General features: G+C 44.4%; 1 protein-coding gene across 1 annotated transcript; it reads right to left on the reverse strand.

Annotated features, from left to right (window-relative positions):
* Window positions 1–1,013: 1,013 nt before the first annotated feature.
* METTL2A (methyltransferase 2A, tRNA N3-cytidine) lies at window positions 1,014–14,520 on the reverse strand. Its single transcript, XM_082495086.1, has 9 exons — window positions 14,398–14,520; window positions 12,463–12,554; window positions 8,097–8,458; window positions 6,661–6,710; window positions 6,129–6,189; window positions 4,817–4,956; window positions 3,892–3,998; window positions 3,611–3,676; window positions 1,014–2,245 (listed from the first exon to the last, which is right to left on the reverse strand). The coding sequence occupies exons 1-9, from the start codon at window positions 14,484–14,486 to the stop codon at window positions 2,094–2,096; spliced, it is 1,119 nt and encodes a 372-aa protein (XP_082351212.1). The 5' UTR covers window positions 14,487–14,520; the 3' UTR covers window positions 1,014–2,093.
* Between the last annotated feature and the right edge of the window lie 1,457 nt (window positions 14,521–15,977).

Below are 15,977 nucleotides of genomic sequence, written 5' to 3' on the forward strand. Positions count from 1 at the left end.
GCTCCCAGAGGCCTTGAGCTGTGTTTTGCCTAGACCTTGCCTGAGGTACCAACCTTGCCAGGGAACCAGACTTTGTAGGTTTAGCATGAAAACACAGCAGCAGCTCCACAGCTGCTGGGTTGGGTCAGGCTTAGAAAGAAAGAAAGAAAGAAGCCTTATCTCCTCCTATTTCGTTTTGCAGACACTGGAAAGCCTCTTGGCCCTTTAGAAAAATATTGTACAACAAATTGAACAAGAATTCTCTTCCCAGTTATTTGATTCCCTTTCAACATTATTTAAAAGGGATATATATATATATATGTACATAAAAAAAAAAGCAATGGCGCATTTCCATTCCTGCCCTAGCACTGCAGCCTGCCTTTGTGGTGTGAATGGATTTGCTGGGTCACCTTTCCACAGGAAGGACTGAAATGTCCTGACCCACAAGCCTTCGGGTAACAGACGTACTAATACCTGCAGGGTGACAAAGCGACGCAGAAGTTATGAACTGATCATGCTGCCACATGCCCAGCAGAGAGCATTGCTACAGCCCTTTCCAATGCTTTACAAATCAGGGTGCTCCTGGTTTGACTCTCCAGGACTCCTGCAGACTCTCCAAAGAGAGCAGTGACATTTCCTCATCTTTTTACCCCTTCTCCCCTGTTTCAAGACAGCAGTTATTTCATAACCTATCTGTGCTTATAGTTGACAGTTATTCTTAGGCAACTGTAAGCTACAAAGACAAGTGTCTAGCTAACAAAATATACATGCTTTGTGCAGCATGAACTGCTCTTCAGCCAGTGGTGCACACACAATAGATCTTGTTGCTTCATGATCTAAAACAAGGTAGGAGATACCAGGCAAGGCTCTCCCTTCTTGAGAGAAGAGAGCAGGCACTAGTGAGACCCATTATAACAGAAGAGGAAAAAAAGCTGTAGTTACCTAACGGTGGCTCAAATCCTTCAGCTCAGACGCGCAGCAGCATGAGAGTTTCTGTAGAAGCCTGATTTATATTAATCAAACCAGCATTGAAAAGCATTACCACAAAATTTATTCTAATACCAGCTGTACCACACCTTAAAAATAACAAAAGAAAACAAGCTGAGATAAAAGATATTTGCTGTCAAAGGTGGGGAAATACCTTCAGAAAGCCACAATGTTGGCTTCCTCTGAGAAATTAAACAAGAGTGGTAGACATTCTTCAGATTGCTGATCAAAGACAGGTGTCTTGTCTCCTCGGGTTTAGCACAACGCCATGACAGTAGTGCGGTTCATGACCTGGGGGCTGCAGCCAGCAAGAACAGTTTTTCACCGTTCAAGCACAAAAAGCAGGTAATTCCGTGTAAACCTGGGTCCTGTGAGCTGCTTGTGACACTTTACACTCTGGAGGTGCCCCAAAAATGGCTTCAGGCCCAAATCTTCGAAAGCCTGAACCTTGCCTGATATGAATTGATAGCACCTGAGCTATAGTGTGCTAGCTCCCTAGATGAACATTCTTGTGGACAGTGAGGGCAAGGCAACATAATCCGCTTTCTCCACAGGTTATCTGCACACCACAAGACATCCATGGGGAAGCCGGTACAAAGAAACTAGCATGTTTTCAGTTCCTGCCCTCAATCGATGTATTTTAACTTGTGGATTTGCACAAACCTGAATGACTAGAAGACAGCTGCATGAGATAAGTTGGCTACGGGATCCATATTAGGCATAGTGACCAGTTGCAAAGAAAAACAGATTTACTCTTTGTTTGGTTTGTGTTCTCAAGTACACAACACAGAGGTAAGGTCGAAGATCTTCTGTTTCATGTGGAAATCCAGAGTAAGTGACTCGCTACTCAACTTGCTCAGCTGCTGTCTTAACCATTCCTTAGAGTTGTTAAAACCATAAATAATTAAAAAAAAAAAAATTCAGACCAGTAGCAAGACATCTAAAATACCGCTTGGTCTCCTCTTAGAGCATTCGTCCTTAGCAAAACTCACTTGAAGTGATGCTAGGCACTGTAAAAGGCACCGAGGTCCTGTGTGCGCTGAACTGCGTAAAACTCTGTCTCACCAGGAGGCCACACTGCACATGGCCATGAAGAGGCTCCAATCTGAAAAGCATGGCCCCTTTCCTCACAGTTGAGGGACAGCAGGCTTGCGGTATTTGCACTGGATCCATACTCGATACATTGTCATTTGTTTCCCACGGTTCACTTGCAATCGCCGATCAACCAGATTCTGGATTTTCTCCAGCCCAGCTGTTGTGAAGAGATCATTTAATTCATCTGGAAGCAGAGAGAAGGAGATTGAAGATGCCGTAGCTTTTATTTAACTGATACCTGCTCACACTGAGGGCTAAACTCTGTTGAAAGATGGCCAGAGGAAAACTCACAGTTTCACTCTGGCAGGGAAACATAAAGATCAGACAGCACTTAACTACAGGGGGATTGAGACCACAGTTTCTCTAGTTTCCCTTGAGTTTCCCTTCAACCAAGGAAGGAAATAATTATTTGGAGGACAACTAGAATTAGAGAGACTCGATGGGAAAACAGCAGCAGTTTCAGACATTGGTATCCCTCTAGTAACCAACTAAGGGAGCATCTTCTGGCAAGTAGGGACAGATCTATTCCTTCCCCCTCCCCCTTCTCTTCAGAGGAATTTCAGAGTCTGCAAGAGCAAAGAACGGGATTAGACCTATGCTTTTAAATGGTGGCATTAAGATCTGTGCTATATAGGCTGGAGGGGAATGGGATTCATTAAGGTTAAGTTTGGGAAAAAAAAATCCTTAAAAAAACCACACCCTGCTGGGGCCCAATCAAAGCACTAAGAGCCCTGGAGGCTGCAACACTTACACTGGCAGGTATTCCTGACCAAGCAAATAAGCATCATAGTGCCCCAGCACACCGGCCCTGGGCAAAGCCAGACCGAGTCCCGCTGAGCAGCAGGGAGCTTGTTCAACTGCAGCCTGGGAGCACGTGATTCGTATGGAGTTTCTGTAGAAAAGGGCTAACAGGTCCCAGCTTGCGCTCTTTTATCAGATGCTTGCCATTGTGAAGCGTTTGCCAAACACGCATTAAACATTAATTTTGTTGTGACAAACAAGACTCGTGCAGTGGGGAAATGGAAGAGTTTACTGCAGTTGTGCCACTGCTCTAAAACTGACTGTGCAGAGGGGCCCACAATGGAAGTGACCAGAGGTGCAACTGGTGACAGGCAGGGAGAATACAACCCCTGCTGAACACCACGCAGCGCAGCAGCAGAACTGGAGAGTTTGCCTCAGCTCTATGCTGAACCACTCCCTTCTTATTTCTCGTAGGTGAACAGTGAAGTTAGAGAAGTTCCTTCAAGTGTTGTCCATCTCACTCCACCCCACCGCAGGCAACAAGATTCAAGGAGAACTCCTCCAATCCCACCCTTCCCAGCGCACCAAACACACCAGTCCTTTTCCTAAAAGCATTTTTAACTGAAGAATCCACCATGCCATATTCGCATCAGCAAGTGACAAGCCCAGCTACCCATGCAATTGGGAGACACTTAACATTTCATGCTGCTCTAAGAGAGACAGGCTAGAAAGAGCTAGCGGCAAAACTTGAGAGCACAGGGACAAAGAGAGGTGAGGAGAGTCAGAGGGATGTTTTCTAGCCTCCTACCTTGTGTGAAGAAGTAGACTCTGGTGCCATCACCTCTCACATAGAAGTTATCAGACAGACATTGACCTAAGGGCAGGAGGGATTTAAACAGTTACCAGCTATCATTTAGAAATCAACAACTGCCATCCAACTGCACGGAAAGGCAAGAGGCACTTCTCCCAGAGCACGCTGTGCTTAAGGAGAATTAATGAGCTGCCTCCTAAACAGGGTAGACAGTACTCCAGAGAAGCATCATCTATTAGTGATTTGACAAGACTCCCCAAGGGGAAAAGAAGAAATACCTTTCTTAAACCGAAGCTGGGCCAGATCGTAACGGCCATAATCTCGTAACAAAATCAATCCTCCTGGTTTCAGAAGGCGACTCAGTCTGTTAACGATGCATTGCATCCTGCGGAAAGGACAAAACAGAAGTATTCATCATTCTGCAAAATGATGCTTGTTTCCTTAGCCTACTTGCCAAAAAGAAGGCACAAAGTTTTATATATGTTTCAACTTCATATAAAGAGCTACCAAAAGCCAGCACTTTTCTGAGCTCTCTCAGACTTAGGTGGGTTGATTTTATTTGGCTGCCTTATTTCTGACACTCCTTGATTCTGTTTTTTTTTTTTTTTTTTTTTTTTTTTTTTTTTCTACAATGATAACTTAGCCTGCCACAGCAGGGATTAACTGCTCTCTCTTACTAATTACAAAAGTATCTCCACTGGTTTCTGTAAAACAAGCAATAAGTGAACTTGAAAGATGCTGTGAAATAAAACAAACGGGAACAAGAGAGACTAGTGTAGGTTGTAACACACTGTCACACTAAGATCACAGCACGCTTAAGTGTTTTCTGAACCTGTCCCCTCCTTTCTTGCCACCTCCCATATGAGAAATTCATCTAGCCTTTGAGCCCTAAAATCTAGCAGCATACTTTCCACAAATGGGTGCTGGGTGCTCAGCGTGGCTGGGGTTCAGAACAGGTCAGCAACCGTGAGCGCAGCAAGACATCACCTGTAGCCACTTAGCACTTCCAAATCACACTTTTCCCGTACCAGAATTTGTGACAACAGAAAGTACCTGCAAATTTCATTTTCGGAGGTTTAACGAAAAACTGGACCAGACACAGAACAAACTTTAATCTTCCTTGATATGAGGGGACCTACTATTAAAGAACTCCAGTTCTATATGCATTATCTTCTGCAACCAGAAGGAATTATTAAAACTTACTTCTCTGGGAGAATCGCTGAGAGGACAAAGATAAGAATAACAACATCAAGACTCTCGTCTGGCATTGGGAAAGGACTTTGGTCATTGCACAGGTCATGGACAAACGCAAAGCAGCGAGAAGAATCGTATTCTGCATTGTTCTGTATTTATGGGAAGAGACATTAGAGCATTAGCAGCAGACCCCGATCTCAATATCATCTGGACACAGGAGCATTTTAACTTTCACATAATAAAGTGGTATGTCCAGAGATCTGTTTCAGCCTCGCTGGACTAAGGCAGATGGGGTCGGACAGGTTCCCTGGTCAGACAAGGAACAGGGGTGAAACGTGAAAAGTAAGTACAATGGGAATATTTACAAAGAGCCTTGGACTTGTTGCATTCAGACAGTCAGCACTGCCAAAACCACAAAACTGGATTGAGGGATTATTGCAATTTTAAGGTCATATTTTCTACTAAAGGTGGTAAGAAACGAGGGATTTATACTGTTAAGCTGGAAATCTTTACAAAAATGAGAGTGTCAGGGCCCCTCTCTGCATAACTGAAATCAATAATCATTTCAACTACAAACCAACTACTCCCTATACCCCAAATGTAAAATCTGGCTGCCTGAAGTTATGCTCTTAAAACCCACATTCAAAGTAAGTTGTACGTTTTTCTAAAGCTGCTGCTACAGATTGCAGTAGCCTCTATAAACAGGGTTTGTGTCAGTTACAAGGATGAAATGGCATGCTGCCTCTGCTGCTGTGCTCCCCATCTCATGTCATGAAGTGACTGATTACATTTGATACTTCATATATTTTCAGTTCTGTTCTGATGTGAAATTTGTTAGTAGTATTTGTCCTTAGACTAAATTACAGCCTCCTGCTCCACAGACAGCAGTATCCCTCCTCAGATGTCTGTGCAGAAGCAATCAGACCACGTTCCCAGAACCACAGTGACAGTAACGCACACACAAACCAAAACCAGCTTCAGTTCCTGTTAAAAAAAATTGCCTGAATGTTTTCAAGGTTCAGCAGTTACTCAGCTAAAAGAGCGCTGGATTTAGAAAAGCACTGCCAACCACAGGGGAAAGAAAATCTGGCTGACTCGTCTGCTGCCAACATGACATTTTGAGAACTCCAACTTCCCTCATTTCTACAGTCTTTGATGGTTCATTTTCCTGATTTACCAGTACAAGGGTCAGCATCAGGGCTAGCTGCAAACAGAAAGCTGCTGACAGAGCCAGATAGCCGGCGGCAGCTGTGATATATTTGTGTCAGTGTGCAATTGGCACTGTGTACTTCCTACCTTCATAAGACTGCAATGAGTTTACCTGGACAAGATCCACAGCTGCTGTAGAAAAATCACAGCAATAAACAAAAAGGCCTGGGTCACTGAAATAAAATAAAAGAAACTATCACCATTTATGTAAAGGTGCTCCATGGGAATTACAGAAGCGTCTTGAACGCACAGAGTTGGGAACCGGAAATCCTGGGCTTTAGTCTATCTCTATCAATACTGTGCTGCACAAAATCTGGTGGATCACATTGCTCTTTTATGCCTCAGTTATTCTGATATGGAACTGACTGCTTACTTTTCCTTCTGGAAAAGGAGAGACACTGAGGCCTGTATGAAAATGCTTTCAGAACAAGACATGTAAACTCGCATTACATTTCATTGGTTGCATTCTAAGACCAAAGATTCCCAAGCCTAAAACACAATCATTTGAAGTCGCACAAGGCAAAGGTACCATTTGCATCCAGTCTTTCTCTGAGACTGTGTAAACTAAGAACACGTGCAACACTTTTCCAATTGTTTTTCCACTAGTAAATCATGCAGGTAAAAACCTACTGAGAACTACTTACTTGTTGGTTTGTAAAATTGGGAAGACTGTATTTCCAGCACCACAACCAACCTGCACAAAGAAGACATTTACATAGTGAAAACAATTTCTTCAGCATGTCCTGTGCAGCTAATTCCAAATCATCTCTCTACAGCCATGGAACAACAAGCAACTCATAAGTAACAACAGAGCATAGCAGCGATGATTTGCAAACCTCACTGCAAGATCTGAGTATGTTCAGCTCTGAAGAGCAGGCTTACATATAAGCATTTGTGGGAAACCACTAAGTCAGTTCTGGTAGAAATCTTACTAACAAGCTATATATTGTTACTCTTTTGGAAACTGTTATTGCTGGAATCCCAAGGAGAACAACTGGTATGAGTCACTGAAGCATTGGCAAAGGCCACGGATTAGTTGCATTCACTTCCATAGAAAATCAGAGCAACGGAGAAAGAAATTTGCTTTACTATAATTACATCCTGCTGTTTCAGAGTTTCCTTCACTAGATGGCTCTTCCTCAAGTTACAGCTAGGCCTACAGTGATTCTGCCTTATTATTCCTTCTACTCGTTCCTGTTTAAAGAAAAGATGCCTCACACAAGTGGGTTTGGGGAATTTGTCCAATGAGTGTTTAAGGATTCAGCAAAATTGAAATAGATTGTGCAGAAAGCACCACTGATGCCTTGCAGTGGCAGATATTACTGAAAGTACTCAGGTGAGACAGGAAAGTCACAATGACCCAAGAACATCAAAGTTGAGGAAGTTTCAAAGCCTGAGATTAAATAAAAAAAAAAATAAAAAAAATCAGAAGGACAATTCATATTGGCTCTCCCTGGAAGGGCAGGACCTCTGTAGAACTCGAAACATTCATCAAAACCAGCAGTACCTACAGTGAACAAACTAGAGGTGACAGAGGAAAAGGTCACTACCAGCAGTCAGGAGTGTAATATTTAGACGTCCTACAGAGTTTTCTGGGACAAACCCTGTATCAGTCCAAGATTCCATGTTATCACTTGGGCCATAAGGAACAAACCAATCAGCATCTTTACATTCTAGGTTCCATTGTTTTGTTTCACACTTCCCAAGACACACAAGAGTCAGCACAAACAGGCAAAACACAAATGACAAGGGAAAGCTTTATACAGACAAGTAAAAGAATCAGCTTCTTCAGAATATGACTTTTAAATGCTTGTTTCAACATCTGATAGTAATAGTTCGTCTTTTAAACTCAAAAACTTCTTATGGTCCTTGTGCTCTGCCAATTCACAGTCTGAACCAAAAGAATTCCGACAGATTTCATTCAGGTCTAAGATGCCCCCTGTTTTTTTGATTTAACTGAACTTAAGGCAATCATCCCATCCACTTGCTTTTTGCCAATGATATGTATTTTTATGTGCCAGTCACATTGACACCGATACAAGGGACTGCTTGATGAGTAGCTCTGTTTTAGAGCTATTACCTCCAATATGCGGTAAGATGCAGACGATCCTGGGTAATCTCCATCCCTTTGATTCAGCTCACTATACTTCTGCGTAGCCAGCTTCTCTGTGCAGATCTTAGGTGTGCTTTTTATCACGTTTAACTGATTCTCTGTCCTGGTTTCCAATGAACAATGTCCATTTTCACAGCTTCCCAGCCTTTCCTTGTTGGATTCTTCTTTGTTACTAAATTCATGCACAGAATCCCCATTTTGACTTGGGTTCCTGCTAGGTGCCAGCTCAGGAAATTCAGTAAACAGCCAGTGTCTGTCCTTGAAGAAGCCATTTTCATGGATTTTATAAAAGTCATCCCAGTACCTCTTAGCATTCACCTCATATTCCTCTGTGAACACAAGCAAAAACATCACCAGCAGTCAAATCAGAAGGTCTCAGAGTTTAATCAGTTCAGACAGTGAGGGATGACTGCAGACATCTATTCAGCAATCTGCTTTAATAAGTAAGGTTATTGATTGTAAATCACCTTTATTTAAATTGTGCCAGCCCACATAAACACTCAGCCTGCCTCCTCACAGTCACTTTGTTAGGACTAAAAAGAGAAGAGATAGAAGAGGAAACTGTTTGTCTCCTGGTAGGATTTAAAGGAAGCTGACAACAGAAAAGGCCTCTTTGACAGAGGCTGGAATGAAGAAATCCAGGTTTTACTTGCATCTCTAACACTAACTTGTTCAGTTCACTTTAACAATTCACTCGGAGCCTCGTGACACTGTCAAGCACTTACAACTTCTAAGGAATTCTGAGACAGCTGCCTGGAGCTGAAGAGTCCTGTCCAACACTCTACCCCTTTTTTCAGATGGAGAAACAGAAAAATTAGTCAACTATACAGGCCTGGCAGAAAGCTCAATTAGCATTTGCGCAATACTCCAAGATTACAGGACAGCATGTTTCACACAAGTATTGCTAGAGTCCAGTCTACAGCGTTTTGTTTTCCATAGTTCTGTGCATGTTAGAGCATCACGCATTTATGAAATGAAAATAAAAAAGGGGAATCAACAGAAGTGACCACTGTCATTAAAGTAATAGTGGAGAGCTAAGGTGGATAGACTAAAGGTGATAAGAGTCAATTTTAGCAGCAAACATCATTTTCACACCAAGCGGATACATTCCAGTAGCAAGATGATTATTACAGAAAGCCAGAAGAACTCTTACAAAGCCATGATCTAATTCGAGTCACCCACAGAATTATGTTCACACACCTTCACAGATTTCAGATCAAGTACAGTTCTAAGGGAACTATTTTTAGCATGAGAAGCTATAAATCCAACTGGCTTCCTGAATTCTCCTCAATGTGATGAGTTCTCTGTCCTGGGAAATACGAGCTAATTATAGCATCCTATGCTTGTAATCACCTAGGGACAGTAACATCCACGGCCAGAGATGCCAACTGCATTTCAATAACATGCAACTCCTCAGCCATCTTTGCACAGCAACAAGTGCATTACTGAATGCAAATGATTCTCCCACAATTAATGATGATGATTGTATGTGAGACTGGATAACCTCTCTCCAACATCTACTAAGAGCAGGGTTAAGAGAAAAAGCAGGCATCTTAAAACTGGAGATCAGTGTTATTATCTGAACTGCAGTTTATTTATTAGCCTTTCTGAAAAGCAGACCAATGTTTAGAAGATACCTGAAGGGACATAGTAAAATGAACCAAGAACACCTAGAAAAGAAATGCAGCCTCAGCCAAATATAGACAAAAATGGCTTTAACAAAGAACCAGAAGTCAGTCATATATATATTTTTAGTAGGATTTGTCCCTGAAGCACAAAGAGCTATATATAAAAATAATTTCTTTACCTCAGCTGCAAGGATTTTCTGCTTTTAAGAAGCCTTTTCCTTAAACCCCAAACTGAAAGAAATTTTAATGTCTGATATTAGACTTTGACAGTCAGTTTGTGCCATGATCTCACCGTAGCTTAAATTAAGCAGAATCAAGTCAGTTTACTATTTAAATCGGAGAACTCAACAACTACTGATGTCAGAGGAAGAAGCGTTATCGATTTGTACCCTGCCACACTCCTTCCTGAAACTGTCACTTCTTCCATGTACTAGTAGGGATACACAAGACTGCTGGGGCTGGATCTTTCACCTAACAAAAATATAAAGTCCCGATTCCTGCTGGTCCCTAACAATGCCATGACAGCCTGACTGTAATGGGATGCTTACCTGAGGTGCTGGGGCAAAATTCCAGCCCAGCTATTTCAGATTACCCACACTTTTGCCATAGTATAACACCAAACAAGACAATGTGCTCTTGCTGTGTTAAATTATTGTGAAATTCTATTGGATGCTATTGAACAGCTGTTACACTCTGACCCACATGTGTGGAAGCTTTATTTAAAGCTCATTTACCTCGTAGCCTAGTGTTTTCCAAGCACTGGAATAAAGGATCAGTAACAATATAAATGCAAGAAATAAAGGGCCAGCTGACAAAGATCATGCAAGAAACAGATTTAAAACAAAAAAAATGACCATATTAATTTCTTCAGTCTGACTTCCTGCACAACTTATGCCAGAAAAGTTCACATAATACTTGCTTCAAGATCCTTTTTGTGGTATTAGCTCATAGGGACATCAGCATGTGAGCCACATTCCTCCGGAGACTTTTTTTGATAAGGACTCCTGACTTTTCTGCTCGTCTTTGTAAGGACACCCCCGAAGCCAAGCCCATACTCACCCTTTCAAATTGCTGAAGAAGGGCAAACAAAAGTAACTGTTCAGAAAAGACAAGAAGAGAACCAGGGACCCCATGAATTGCATGGGGTCTAGTTATGGAGCCTCAAAAGGAAACCGAGAAACTCTTCCACTTCTTTCTTTGTTCCCAGCCAGGAGACACATCTTCGATGTACCCCACCGAACTTCTCTCCTTCTTTCAGAACAAATTCTGACAGCCCCAAGAAGTCCACAGAATAATACAGCCATAATGACCAATAGCCTGCCTTTGTTCTCCTGCTTGGACATTACTGATTCTCAAAATACTAGACCCTTCAGGCACATTTGGCTGGGCTGGCTTTCCTACGTTTCAGCCATCCCATTGTCTCCACACGCTTCCCACTGAATAGCAACCATCAAAATTTGACTGGCCTCCATTGTTCAGTCTGGGAAATACATCATGAAGACTTGACAAACTGCTCTAACAGAAAATTGCTCCACAATTTCATAGTTGTATATAGGTTCTCAAAGCATGACAGACAGCATCCTTTAATGTTAACCAGATTTTAAAATGAACTCAAAACAATGGGCATCACAATAGAAACTGCTGGATACTTCTGGGAATCCAAGAAATTAGGAGGGTTACTCTTTGGTGTAATTAAATTTGCTATTGTGAACACAACTGGAAGCTATATGGGAAGTGTCTCAATAGCTCCAGTAGTGTTCAGCATTGCCTTACAGATGACACACTCAATTTAATTTGAACAAAAGGAGCAGATCCATCCTAGAGCTCAGCAGGGTATAACAAGATCATCATCAAACAAGTCTCTTATCATACCAAAGAACAGGAAGCCGTTTCACCATCATTCAAGGGACTGGATGATACCTAACAAGTCTGGAGGAAAGATGCATTATTAACCAACCAAGAACAGCTTCAACCATATTACTTGACTATAGAGTTGTGCACCTTTAGCTTGATTTAGATTCAGGTAAGCTTTGCATTTTGGATGTATAAATATCATTTAAGCCAAGTTTGAGTAAATAAAAACTTTGGAATCCCTTTTCTGCCTCTCTGATAATAAACACTTCAAGCGGGATAAAATCATTTTTCTTCGCTTCCGATTTAATCATTATCATGCTGTTTGTTAACCTGGTAGAGATGAATATGGACACTGCTTTATTAGACCCTCTTAAGAGAGAAAAAAAAAGCTTACATTAGGGATAGCTCCGCACCATGCAAGCAAATAAAAGATTGCCTGTTAGAAGTTAAGCTTTAGAGAGCAAAAGCAAGCAGAGAAAATAAGACTAAACAAGGCTGTTACTCTACACTGAAAGAAGTTTGTTGACAAGGAACACTAACAAGCATTTAAACATAAACAACATGAACAAAGAAGCTCAACCCAAGATGACTCCTCCCAGCCACCATCATTTCTGTTTGAGTAGGATGAGTCTCTGGAGAAGGTGGAAAAGTCACAAAGAGGTAAATTAAGAGCAGAAAGATTCCCCTTCCTCCGTTTTTCACTATCAACCACTAGGTAATGTATTTTAAATTATTTGGAAGATGGGGGGGAAGGGAGAAATAAACGATGATGCATATGCAGCTCTGGCCAGACTGTTCTACTCTTGTATGAACAAGTTAAGACTCAGCATTACAATAGTATCCAAAAGTACCTTGTTTATCTTGTGGCAATAGCTGTGAGCTGTTCTCTTGAACTTTACTCCTGGCACTGGCTTCCTGCTCTTCTGACCATTCCACATTATCCCTGTTGTAAAAAATAAGATGAACCACTCAGCTGAGAATGGTAGGGCAAAGAGAGAGAGAAAAGAGAAAGGTATAGACAGCTCTCCAAACTCACAGCTGTGGAGCTTTTCCATGATCTCTAATTCTAGTCTTGCAGCAGTACAATAGTTATCAGCACATACAGTTCCCAGTTCTGAATGAACTGCACTTGCAGCATTACAAAGATGTAACTGGAAGGGATCCCAAGAGACACCAAATCTGTCCCCTAATCCTTTTCCCTATTTGACGCTCAGCCAAGTTTACAGGAAATAAATCTCTTACTTATAAAACCACAAGGGCACTCGGCACAAATCTCCTCCTTGGAGAGGAACTGCCATTCTCACATGGTGAGAAGCACTTGTGACTGCCAGGTAGGTGCTTGTGTGCAGGTCATCAACACAGGCCACTTGATTTAGCTGTCTTAGAAAACTACATTTTCTTACTCAAGTTAAAACAAACAAAAAAAAGGCAGTAAGGTTATTTGGAAACTAAAGTGTTATATTAATATTAAATCCAATTATAAGCAAAATCTGCAGGAAGTTTTACAGCATTAAGAACCTATTAATAAACTCCAATGCGCATACACAGTTCTGTAGTCATTAAAGTGATTCACTTTTTCACTAAAACAAATGAATGAAAAGCAGACTACAAGGATCAAAAAGCACTATTCTGGCCTCAGGAGGAATTAGTCTGTTGATATTAACTCACAAACCAAAGAATTAAATGTCAAGTCTGTGAAAAAAAGTAGATTACTAGGAATTTCTGCAGAGAAATACTATTGAGGACACACTTTTTTAACATACCTCTGGTCCCAAAATGAATGACAAGCTGATAAATGCACATATTACTTCATTACAAATTAAACATACACAATTGTCAATAGGGCTTAGCAGCCTGAGACCAAAAGCAGACAAATTTACTTCAACAATGCAAAATACCTTCAGTTCCCAGCAAATTCGAGAATTTGGGTGCCTAACATTTCTTGAAACAACAGCTTTCTCCAACCAAAGACCTCCTGTTCTAAGCTAACACCTCTCACAATCTCACACTGTCACAGCATCGTGTGGCAGCAGATGGGTGAAATGATCTTTGTTCAATTTATACATTAGTCACTAACGTATACAGATGGAGAAGGGTTATAGATTTCTGAAAGCAGATAATTTAACTTTATTAACTATAGCAATGAAATAATTGCTACAGAGCAAAATACAATCTCCTGAGACCAAGGGGGCCTGAGGAATCCCAACTGCTTTGGCAGGAGCCGAGGGAGGCTCAGGACCCCCTGGAGATTAGCACCCCAGGGCACCCAAGGCCCTCCCGCACCTCCAAGCCCTCACGGCACTGCCTGCCGCGCTGGCAGCGCCCCAGCCCGGGGGGTGCCAGTCCCCTGCCCCAGGCCCCTCTCGCTGCCTGACCACCAGCTCCACCCCCACAGCTCCCCCAGCCCGCTCCGCGCTCCAGCGGGCAGTTCAGAGGCAAACGCAGGCGCCGGGCTAGCACGCTGGAAGAGAAGCACGAACAATATCTCCCGCCGGCCCCCCGTGAAGCGGAGCGGGGCAACGCAGGGCTGACCCGCCCCGGCCGCCGGGAGCCCCGTTACTCAGCGCCTCGCCCCGGACCACAGTCAGGCCGGGGCGGCGAGGACAAGCCTCCCCCCGCCACCGCCACCCCCAACCCCCGCGGCCGGGCGCGAAGAAGCCCCACAGGGCAGCAGCGGCCCGGAGCGCCTGGGCCTGCTCCCGGGGCCTCTCCGCGGCGGGCAGCAAAGGGCCGGGGATGCGGGGCGGGAACCGACAGGGCGAGGAGGAATCGGCGGCCGCCCTCACCACGCGTTGTGCTGGAAAAGGCGGGCGGGGTCGGTGAGGAAGCGCCTCCCGAAGGGCCGCCGCTCCGGCGCCTCTCTGGGCGCCGCCATGACAGGCCGAGCGCCACCGGAACCGGAAACACCGCCCCGCCGTCCGACCCGAAAGAAGACTAGGCGGGCGGTGGCGGTGACGTAAGGGGGCGCCGTCGTCACGTGAGGGTGGTGGCGGGAAGCGCGCGACCGCTACCTCAGAGGAATGGCGGTCGCGGCGGCGCCCATGTTGGGCGGGAAACGGCCACGGCGGCGATAAAAAACGCTTTTTCTGGGCTTTTATTTGCATTTCATTCATCGGAGGGGGGGAGGGGGGAGCAGGCCCGACCCAGGCCGCCCTTGGCCAGCATTCACTGGCCTCTGGTGGCGTCCAGGCGCGGCCTTCGCCCACTGCCCGTCGCCATTCCTCGCCTCACAGGCCGCCGCCTGCGGCAGAGCTGGCGGTCCAGTCTGTGGAGGTCGGCCACCGTCACCAGCTCCCGGCAGGCATTCCACGACCAGGAGTAGGTGCAGAAGGTGTGGTGGAAGCTCTCGCTGCCCGTCTGCAGGCCGATCTTCTGCCACAGCTTCAGCAGGCTGCGGCGCTGGCAGAGGGCCGGGCTGTGCCTGTGCTGCTTGGCTGCCCGTGCTGTCTGGGAGGAGGGAGAGAAGTTGAAAGGGGAGGCAGAGGACCACGGAGGGGGAAATCAGACAGCTTTGCCAGGTGGGCACACATGCCACGTATGTATATACACAACAAAAAGCAACTCAGTGGCACATTATGATGTGGTGCTGGCAGGTTATAACCAATTCATGCTGACGATTAACAGTAATAAACCACTAAGCTATTATTATACTTCTGGTTTCATTTTTCCTTGCACTTATGACAAAATTGCTCTTTAATACCTGTGTCTAGTTAAAAACATTCACCAGACAGTTAATGAATAGTTACACGAGTGACCAGTCACACTTAGTTCTGCTTTAATTGCAGCCCCGTATGACAAAGGGTCACATCTTCCCTCTACGTTTCACACTCACTTGCACTCGTTTCTTCCCCGGGCTGGCTGTTGTCAGATGCTGAGGGGTATTCGAGCGCTCGGTGTTGATGGCAGGGGAGCGTCTCTGCTTTCTATGTTGAGCAGGAGGCTTGAAAGCAGCTGCCTGATTAAACAAAGCACGGGTTTTCAGGCTTGTCCCCGCACCTCTTCTGATCCTGTTACACAGCTGAAGCATCACTTGTCTCTCACCTCCTGCACCTGGTTTCTCCCATGAGAGATGTGGCTCCTAAGCGAAGCAGTTGGCTCATTCCTCTGCCTCACCACCTTCTGCAAGCCCGTTTTTGGCTTTGCCATTGTCGTTGCGTCTTGTTTAGAAACCAGTGGGAAGATGGGTACCTGGGCGTAAGGGCTGCCTGAACGGGGCAAAGGGAAGTAGGAACCAGAGTCACCGACTGTGCAGCCAACAGCCAGCTGCCTCCTGCCTCTTGGTGTGTCCCCTCTCGCTGGGGTAGGACTCAGTAGGTCCCGAATTCCTCCTTCCTCTGACCCACGAGTCACAGGAGCTGCCAGCCAG

This window comes from Vanellus vanellus (genome assembly GCF_965231255.1).
Source record: "Vanellus vanellus genome assembly, chromosome: 24".
Classification (NCBI taxonomy): Eukaryota; Metazoa; Chordata; class Aves; order Charadriiformes; family Charadriidae; genus Vanellus; species Vanellus vanellus.

Bases quoted from the DNA above. Each gene is read 5' to 3' on its own strand.
- METTL2A (XM_082495086.1), bottom strand. From the start codon at position 14,486: ATGGCGGCGCCCAGAGAGGCGCCGGAGCGGCGGCCCTTCGGGAGGCGC. The intron at 6,711-8,096 runs GTAATAGCTCTA...TTCTTTGTGCAG, and splicing joins CATCTTACCGCATATTGGAG to GTTGGTTGTGGTGCTGGAAA. The intron at 3,677-3,891 runs GTATTTCTTCTT...TCCTGCCCTTAG, and splicing joins CCAGCTTCGGTTTAAGAAAG to GTCAATGTCTGTCTGATAAC.